Source organism: Centruroides sculpturatus, unplaced genomic scaffold (assembly GCF_000671375.1).
Source record: "Centruroides sculpturatus isolate CEXI.00-Female unplaced genomic scaffold, Cexi_2.0 scaffold677, whole genome shotgun sequence".
Classification (NCBI taxonomy): Eukaryota; Metazoa; Arthropoda; class Arachnida; order Scorpiones; family Buthidae; genus Centruroides; species Centruroides sculpturatus.
Window position 1 is genome coordinate 196,735 of NW_019385011.1, and position 10,234 is coordinate 206,968.

A 10,234-nucleotide genomic window follows, 5' to 3' on the forward strand; every position below is an offset into this window, starting at 1 on the left:
AACAACCGAGAATGTGACAAGAAAGTAAAAATTTAAGATGTTAATAATTACAATACTTTCCTGTGTTATGTTATAACAGCCGGAAAAGTGAAACGAAAAAAAAATCGTGGATACGTATGTCTGTGTGTGTTTTAGCATCTATTTCGTTTAATGTCTTAGGATGGGGTAAAGATTAAGAAACGAAATTTGTCACGCTAGACTGTGTATAAGGGGTATCGTTGGTTAAATGGCGATGGACTGAGAAGATAGTGAATGGTCATGTGTCATATCTCGAGAGAGGTACGACTTAAGGAAGCTCTTACTCGTTATTAGCATTTACGATTTTTTACAAAACACATCTCCACCCCAAAATTAAACTTTTTGCCATCTTATACTAATTACTAATATAAAAAGTTTTAGTAATAAAATCTCGTAACAGATGGCGCCAGACGTAATTGTATTTATTACGATTAATAACATAAAAGTTATTTTTCAAATAAAATCTCTTAACAGCTAAGAAAGTTACGCAACTCGCTGCTGGATTTTTTCTAAATAAATGAGTATATGTATTGTGAAATATATTCTGGAACAGAAGGAAACTTCAGATGTTTCAATTAGCTAGGCAATGTGAATTGTTATTGTTTTCTTTCTGGAATTTCTGTAACTTCTTGACATTAGCTCCATTTGCTTTTAAAAGTATAAACCGAAGAAGAAAATAAAATTTTAACTCATAAAAATAAATCTTAAAACAAAATTACTTTGATTTATCTTTATATAAATTTACTCAATGTGAAAAAATTTCAAATGGAGATAATTAAAATCAGACGTTTGACAACTTAACAATAAAACAATTAAAACCTTGTAGATGTATACTTAAAAACTTTCAAAGGTTTTTAATAATAATAATACCTAAAACTTATTGGATTTTATACACTAATCCTATACAGTAATAATGACATTAAATAATATGGCATTAATATCATTTTGGATGAAACTATTCCACGAAACTACGTCCTGGGGGGCATTTAAATTTATGGCCATTCTTTTTCTGTTTATTACGAATACAAAGACACAATCAATTATTATTCTCGTTGGTCAACCTCTGCAATAACTTAAAAACAATTTTATTCTTCAAAGAATTAAATAAACGAAAAAAAAAATTCACATTGTGTCGAATTACAGTATTTATTTCTTTATATATTTATTAAATAAATATAATTAGTATTAATTTTTATTAAATTTTATATCCAGACAGTGCACTTGGTAGTTGGATTAAGAGGAGATTCAACTGGACAGTTAAAATCCTTGGCAAAATCCTTGGAATTTGAAAGAGTAGCTAAAATCCTATTTAACAATGAGGTAATTAATAATAAGCCTATCCAAATTAATAGGGAAAAAAAGATTTTTTTTTTTGTTTTTACCTATTTCTAGCTGGAGGATGAACATCGTAAAGCACTCTACTCCGAAGATTGTTCCTGGAATAAGAACTGCACCAACCCTATTATTTATTATTAAATATTTAATCCTTTGTAAAGTCTGGAAATGCATTAAAAGTAAATATTTAATACTGGTTTAAATCTTACAGTGGCGTAAGATATCCAAAATAACTGATTGGGAGTATAATCCAAGCCTGGAAGCTTCGGTTCTGAAATGCGATGATCCGAAACCCATGTTCTATATGCCTAATAATTAAAATTTAAATAAGATGGGTGATAAATTAATAATAGATTTATTTATTGATATTTTAACGTTTAATTTCAGAAAGTTACAATAGCTCTCAACAGGTGGTGGCACCATTCGATTTGGCTTCTAATTAGCATTTGAATAATTCAATTTAATTATAAGTTTTAAATGTCTCGAAAGAATTTTAAATGAGTAAATACATTTTACATTTTATCCTATTCAATTTTTAATTTAAACTTTCCAATACTTTTTAAATTATTACTTTAAAAGTAAAAACAAAAGAAAAATTTTCGTTTCACATTTTAAATTATTAATAGTTTTATTTTATCGAAGAATTATTGGACAAATAAAAATTATATCGATAATACTTCAATTTAACTATTTATGTAATAAGTAAAATGCTCTAGAAGGGGGAAAATAGTAACTTTAACGATTTTTTTTTTCACTCTTTCTGTTCTAAGTATTCACATAGGGCCCTCTTAATGCCCCTTCTGGACACTATAAGATCCCTGGAATAAAGAGCGTACGATGGATATGGAATCAAGAGTCTTTAGTGCTCTTTCTGGGCATTAAGATGACTTTTATTCCATACCCATCGTGTGTCCAGAAAGGGTACTAAGAGGGCCCTATCTAGAATAAAGAGCATCTCTTCTGGGTAGTAAGAGGCTCTTTATTCCACACCCATCATAGATTCGGCCAGGCCCATAATGGAAGCGATCGGGGCCCGAAATTAATTAAAAACTGCTTAAAATATAAATTCTTTTCCTGGAAATTAACTTTTATTAAAATATTTTAAAACATTTCCTTCAATTTCCCTTTTACTTTTTAAAAATAAAACATACCAAATACGATTCTCTAACTCCACAATTGTCTGCAATATTTTCTCCTAACGTCTGGGTACCATTTAACTATATAACAATTAATTATAATATTAATTATATTTATTATTATTTACAAAATTAGAAAGTAAAATTTTATTTACCTTCCGATGTAATTCAGTAATATAAAATCGATTATATTGTTTGACCAGACATTCGGACGTCTTCATGAACTTTTGATATGTGTCGTCAGCCCACCATAATTTCCAATTTCCGTTTTTATCATACCAGGCTCCTAAAATTATTATTGTTTCTCATTTCTTTCTACAAGTAATATCATGCTGATTATTACGTTTCTAACTTAATTATTAAAGTACATTTAAATAGGAAAATTCTTAGCATAGTACGAGGAAGAAAACTCGTAAATTCTCCTTAAAAATGTAAAGATTGGTCTATTTTTTATTTTAAAAGGAAATTATTTGTAAAAACAGGAAAAATAAATTTATAAATAAAATTATAAATTGCTTTTTTGTAACACTTATACAGTAAAACCTGTGTTAACCGAAGACTTTTTTCGGTATGCTCGGGCTTCTGTTTTATTCAGATTCAGTTTTAGATAGGTTTCACTGTATTTGATAGAACATTTTAAGAAAGAATAATGCCAAATTATAATTATAAAGCGGGTATAAGTCACCTTTATTGTCGAAAGCGTGAGTCATTTCGTGTCCTACTATACTTCCTAAGCGGCCGTAATTTATGTAACTTGAAAGAAAAAATACATAAGCTTACATTATTAAAAGTTTTCGATTTTTATTTTAGGGATCGTCCGTAAATTACGTAAGGTGTATCCTCGATCAATCCCCTTAATTGTACAGCACGTGTACCCGATTAATTACACGTATAACGTACGAAACACTTCAGTAACAAGAATGTATCTTGTAGAGGGATTGAAACCCTACATTACGTAACGTTTTGTATATGACCCAACCCCGTTGTAACGTTTAATAACGATTATTTTCGTACTCCTCGTATTAGCGTTAAGTAATTTACGGACAATTCTTTATATATCTTTTAATTATTTTCTTCTAAACTCACCGTGGATAGTGTTCGTTAAATATAACGTCTTGAAGGATTCCAACAGGTATATCTGTTCGGAAATTTCTTTAATTAAACAGAGAAATTCAAATCTTAAAATAAAATACATACTCATGGTATTTAAAAATGGAGAATAATATGCATTAGCCATTAGAATTCTTGTATGTCCCCTTAAACTAAATATTAAAAGTAATTATAATTATAAAAGATAATTATAAAAGTACATTTAATATAAAATACGATGTAAAAATCTACCAACATAGCTTTGTTAATTGGTTTGTTCAAACCTTCCATCAGCTTTTGATACTGATATTTTCTAGCATTTTGTACGTTTTCGTAATGAGAATTCCCAATTATTATCTGAAATTAGAATATTTTATTTATATTTTAAATAAAATGATAACTTTAAAATTATCATTTTTACCTTTTCGTAATGTTTATTTAACTGCGAGTCATTAAAAATATCATCCGAACAACCAATTACGATCGACATTGCGTGAGCCTGAATTAATATAAAATACAAATAAATTAATAATTAATAATTATTGTGTGTTAACGTTTAATAAAGTGCTTTAAAATTTTGAATACAACGTGCATTCGTAGTGTACTACGTCAACTTGGCGTCATTCTTCCAGTTTTCTTATGATAAAGTGATGCCAATTTTACGTAAAAGTGTACACTATTTAGACAAAAATCTTTAGAAAACATAAAATTATTTAATAATTTTAGCGATATTAAAGAGAATTTCAATAAAACTATTTTCATTTATGATAATTTATTGTAATTATATCTATCCATCAATAGAAAATTTACATTGAGATCTTCAAATCTTTCATCAAGTTTAATCTTTTATTTAAAATAAGTATCATTCAAAATTTAAATTAATTTTCATTCGATTCACATACGATACTTAATGAAGTTTAATCGTTTTAATATATTATTATCCCTAGTATTTGCTCTGACTGCTAAAAATTGAGTTTTGGCCCGCGACTCCCTCGAAATCTTCTGTGGTCCAAAGGTGCCACGTGGTTCCCGGTTGAGAAAAACTGGAATAAGGCAACGCAACACGCGGGCAAGAGGAAATGCATCATCGGAAGACTTTCTACGAGAAATTGGTCCTTATTTAGGTGTTAGACACGTGGAATTTGCCGCGTGTTTAGTGCCTAAATAGTTTCTCATTCATTTGGCTTTGATCCACGTGATGATTTTAAATATTTCATTTGTGGTTTAATATGAGTAATCATCTGGCAATTGGTTAATCTGTTTTTGCTAGTGTTAATTCAACAATAAGCTCACTTAAGCGTAATTTAATAAATACTGGTTTCTTTCGCTGACGGAAAGTAGAGCATTCCTATGAGATCTTCGGTAAAGCGAAGAAACAATTACCATTAATTTACATGGGAAAATTTTTGACCGTTCTCAGATCAAAAATAAAATAATCTACCAAATCATATCAAATAACACAGGTATTTTTTCTTCCCTATTATCTGGAGACAAGGGGCGTCAAATATGTCATCAGATTACTTCCCTTTTTTTCTTTTAGACCAGTTAGTGTGTGTTTATGTGTGTGTGAAGAGAATACCGACTGTAGATGATATTAGAATAAATAAGCTATTTTATTGTTTATATATATATACAATTTAAATGCAAACTTATACTATTTTAATAAGAAGACACTGTCTATCCCTGATTTAGATTTTGTATATTAATACAAAACTAACAGGAAGTTACTCTTTCATATCTTCTAACGCATGGAAATGATTTATTTTGTGACAGCTTTTCACTGTTTTTTTTTTTTTTGAAAAAGAAATTAGACCCGTTTATTGTAGGAACATTTGCAAGTGTTATGAAAGTTTTCCACGTTGATATTTTTATAAATTTAGAATGATGGGGCCATTTGTTTTTCCTATTTAGTAAAGAGATCGATCATAAACGATAGAATTAACTTCTATGATTATTTTTAGATAAAGAAATTTATTATTTTTTTTCTATAAATGGAAAAAGCAGTTAAAAATACTCATCGTATCCTAATCAAGAAAAGGAGTTAAGCTTTATCAGTTTTTAATTTCCTGGCTGTTATAGAATATATTGATAACACAGAGAAAGTATAGTGGTGATCGGTCAAATTTTGACTTCCCGTTTCTCGACGTTTTGACACTTCGGGAGTCCAAAAATGTAAAAAATTCCATAATAAGCTTCTTGTCTAGCTTGGTCAACACTACGTTTCCCTCTTTATTTCTATTAGATTTTGGTAATTAAAGGTCAAGGGAATGGGGGAGATGAAGGAAGTTATATGTCATATCTAGAGTCAGGTTGAACTTAATGAAGATTTTACTCGTTATTAGCATTTATACTTTCTTTATTGAACTAATTATTTTCATTGATGTATTCATTATTAAGACAGATGAAGTATTGTGTTCTTTCTTCATTTAAGTATGGTTACGAGTTAATGAGTTTAGGAATAGAATACGTGATTTATATATGAGAATTGTTGATATAATTGCTACACGAAACTGTGTGCACTAGTAAAATAATTTATAAGAAACATTATATAGAGTACATCACTTTATCCATTTAGCTGTCATTTATACAGAGAGTAAGTTTGTTTATTATCATATATCATATAATTCCTGAATGGAAACAAGAAAAATATACTGTATCGAGTGTTTTATTTGATCTGAGACTTCTCTATGGAGGATACACTTGTATGTATTAATTTTAATTCGAAAACTATATCAGAAAATCCAATAAGTCTATTGATATTTATAGCAATCTGTTTTATATCCAATGTTTTTTTAATACTTTTAAAGAAGATAACGATTAACCTAAACATAAATTAGGCATCGACGTGTTATCCAGAATATAATAGATATCGGTTTTAACTAGTTTCTGGAGATCATTGCGACCTACTTACTTTCTATTAAGGTCAAACTTTCATACAATTCCAACAATCAGTTCTATCCTTTTCAATACTTGAAACTCTAGAATATTTTAAATACATTGCGTTCTACTTATTAATTATTTATTAAAAAGTTTAGAATTAATATTCTAAATCTTTTATTAACATGTAAATTTGGCTAATTTAGCATTGGCAAAGAGCAGTGTCACATTGCATATGAAAAGCTTCGTGATCATTTATGGTTGACAGTTGAACAGTGTTTATTACCTTTGGAATGGAGACCACATTAAGCGATATCTCTTACATTCCTATAGCACGAGTGTCTTGTACGAATAAAGTGTTTGCTGCTTACAGTGTCAAGAGTTCCATGCAAGTTAGTTCTTCCTCGGGTGTTATGCCAGATTTGATTGCATTTAGACTTCTATCTCTCTAGACATCGTTAAATAGAGGATGCTTTAATTACGATCGCCCGGTAGAAGCGAGGAATCTTTTACGAATAATTACTTTCTATGCCTAATTTTGTCTTTTAAGTAAATACTATTTAACTGTACAAATTAAAAAATATATAACAGAAATTCCAGTTCTCTTAATTTAAAATTTTAAAATACCTTTTCTAACGCTCTACTACGAGTTGTGCTGTCCATCCATTTTACTTGCTTAAGAATACATATTAGCCTTTCTTGAATTCTTCTTACCATTTCTTTCACCTGATATAATAAATAATAAAAAGTTTAACATGTAAAAAAGACGTTAAATAGACTATAAAAAGATAATAAATATTTTATGTAGATCTTATCTATAGGCTCTATATAAGGGTTCTATACTGTTCAACTTATCCGCACCAAATTTGGCATGAATATTCTGCGACCTGACCAATCCCCACCCCTCGAAGAACCCGAGTGCCGGGCACACGCAGCAAGTTGTTTATATATTTTGTGGGATACTTACAGCTTCCTTTGTTTCTTTTCGGAAATATTTCTTTGCATAAATGGACGATGCACTGTAGCTGAATATTGTTGTTGTTGCATGAATACAAAGAGACCAAACTGGAGGATGAATTTCCTTATTCACAAGTTCGCTGCGAAAATCAAAATACGACCATCGAAAGAGCTTTGGTAAATTGATGGCATTAGCAATGACCACACGATAAAACATATAATTGGCAAGATCTCTTCTCCTATTGTATATTAAATTGTCAATAATCAGTTTGGAAATTAACTGAATGATAAATTTTCTTACCTTTCTTTATCTAATCTTTTCATAAATATACCGAATTGTCTCAAAAACTTGGGTTCTTTTACAACAACTTGATCATTTAATGTTAATATTACGTCTGGTAAGAAGGCATTGAGAAGTCTCAACCAATCTATCTGAACACAGTATATATAATTTAATTATTATAGAAATTTAGATTAAGAACTGCATAAAAATAACTAACTTGTGGCATAAATTCCATTAACTGTCTAATCTTTACTAGGTTATAACTTTCTTGTGGAGTCCTCTTGTTCGGAATGGGAAGTGCAAACTGCATCAAAATTTTCATAATTCTTATTCTGTTTTAAGTTTAAACAAAAGTTTAACTGTTTACCTGTGCCAGTTGACGTTCTACATCTAAGGCACTAGCCATTTCTATTGCTATATTGTCGACATCGGCACGAGGTTTCAATAAAGTCACCATTTCCACGATCATTTTCATATAAGAATCAACATATTTTTCATGAAAAAATAATTGTTTTTTCATCCCAAATATAGGTTGATCGATCTATAATTTTAAAAAAATACACTCGTTTGTTAAATTTCATAAACAACTTTTATAATGGACAATCGGATGGCCGAACGATTAAGGCGTTAGCCTTTTACTCTGGGGATCCGGATGAGTGGAAAACCCCAGAAATTTTTTGGGGTAGGCCTTCATCACTCGGCCTGACTTATAATGGTCTCGATAAGAGGACCCTATTGGTGCCTACGGGGCAGAAAGAGTCCCCCAAACAAAATGCAAAATGTTTATTGATTATTAAATATAGGAACGTTTAAGCTATTTAAGATTTTAACAATTAATCTAATCACTTACAAAAATTCTTCTTATCGAAGTGTTTTTATAATCCGCTCCTATAGAGATTTTCAGGAGAATGTTTTTGTTGTATCCCATTTCAAACATCATCTGTAAAGTTTGTATCCAATCAAAAGAATCCTCTTTCCAATTTACATTTTCTAAAACTGGCCAACCACCCAATTGTTTGATATCATTTATAAACAAACGTTTATCTAACTTTTCTCTCTTATCTAGAAAGATAGAATTTAAAACTTTTAATATTTAATTTAAATTAATTTAAAAACTTAAATTGAAATTTCGATAACCTAAATTTAAACAAGTCCTGTAAAACTTTTTGGCCTTTTTCCAATGATTCGGTTCAGAGGAATTATCGGAAGATTCTAAAAGATCTGTTTAAAAAAAAATTATCCATTTAAAACTGTATTTACAGTATATTTTTTAATAAATTCAATCGACAAATCTTACTTTTTAGTCGAAAATGCATATTTTTATTCATTTCTGTTAGTCTTGTGGTGACAGATGTTATGTTGGGATTTGATTTTTCCCATCGACCACAAGCAAAAGAATAGAAATCTTTACAAGGATCGACATTGTGGTCCATGTAGGTCAATAGATCAGCGGCTAGAAAAATCAATAATCAATAATAACAACTTATTTTCAAATATCAAGTCTTTATAAACTGTAAACTAGGTCAGGAAAAGGAAAATGACTTCCACAAACGTATCAATCAATTTTAAAGTAAGTAAATCTTTCACTACAGTTTATAAAATCAATAGAAGATCCCGAGAGAAAAAAATAATCTAGGTTTTACTGATTAATTTACTTCTAAAGTTATTTTTTTTTATTATACTTTAGCAAAACTTACCTACAAAAACACATTCTGGACTATTACAAATCTTCGAATCTTCTCTTGCAAAGTTGACATCTTTATTATTTAATTGTATAATTCATAAATACCCGATTACATCAAAGACTTTGGAGGAGGAGGAAGAGAAAAAAAAGGAAACTCTTACCTGAATTACTTAGAAAATATAGTAGAAAAGAGTACAGAAAATGGCTGAAGTTTTAAGAATATTTATTTATATATTTTTTTTTTAATTAAAAATCTCGAATATTTTTGCTTAAAAAACTCACCGAAAACGTCCTTTCATATTTGATATTAATTAGAAATCAAATTTTATTCGACATAATTTATTGTTGCTTTACTTATTCCAATGATTTACGAATCAATAATTCATCAATCGCTGATAATCTCGATTGACAATTCGATTTTCATTCTTGACATTCTATTGAAAACAGTCAAGAACAGCTGTTCGCAGTTTATGTCATTATCGTCGTTCGTATCAAGGTTTATATTCATTCGAAATTTTTAAACAAAATACAAGACAAATAGAAACCTCTCCCCATTTAAATTTACAGAAAGGAATGGGCTATTTGTATATTTAAAATATATATATATATGTGTGTGTATATTTTGATAAACTAGGTCTATTAAAATTGAAATTAAAATTGAATTTTATCGATTTTTCCTTCATTAAAATCAATAGTAAGATATTTAATAACTGGAAAATTATTAAGTAGAAAATAATAGCAACTAAAGACGTAAAATAGTTCCAATATATTTATTTATATTAAGATTTCTAACTTATATACACAATATTAATGATTTTTAATTAACAAAATGAACAATTTTTTTTATTTAAATTT

At 28.9% G+C, this 10,234-nt stretch overlaps 1 protein-coding gene across 2 annotated transcripts; it reads right to left on the reverse strand.

Moving 5' to 3' along the window:
• Positions 1–1,176: 1,176 nt before the first annotated feature.
• Positions 1,177–9,866, reverse strand: LOC111633382 (neprilysin-2-like). Of its 2 annotated transcripts, none has more exons than XM_023377938.1 (21): positions 9,662–9,866; positions 9,541–9,584; positions 9,393–9,452; positions 8,993–9,148; positions 8,833–8,916; positions 8,546–8,757; positions 8,063–8,236; positions 7,913–7,999; positions 7,714–7,844; positions 7,423–7,651; positions 7,083–7,181; positions 4,000–4,077; positions 3,835–3,935; positions 3,687–3,751; positions 3,576–3,627; positions 3,175–3,242; positions 2,645–2,775; positions 2,505–2,570; positions 1,563–1,661; positions 1,401–1,477; positions 1,177–1,323 (listed from the first exon to the last, which is right to left on the reverse strand). In XM_023377938.1, the coding sequence occupies exons 1-21, from the start codon at positions 9,676–9,678 to the stop codon at positions 1,221–1,223; spliced, it is 2,133 nt and encodes a 710-aa protein (XP_023233706.1). In that variant the 5' UTR covers positions 9,679–9,866; the 3' UTR covers positions 1,177–1,220. The 2 variants fall into 2 exon arrangements, with proteins under 2 accessions (XP_023233706.1, XP_023233707.1); XM_023377939.1 differs by having other exon boundaries at positions 1,198–1,323; positions 1,401–1,466.
• Positions 9,867–10,234: the final 368 nt, after the last annotated feature.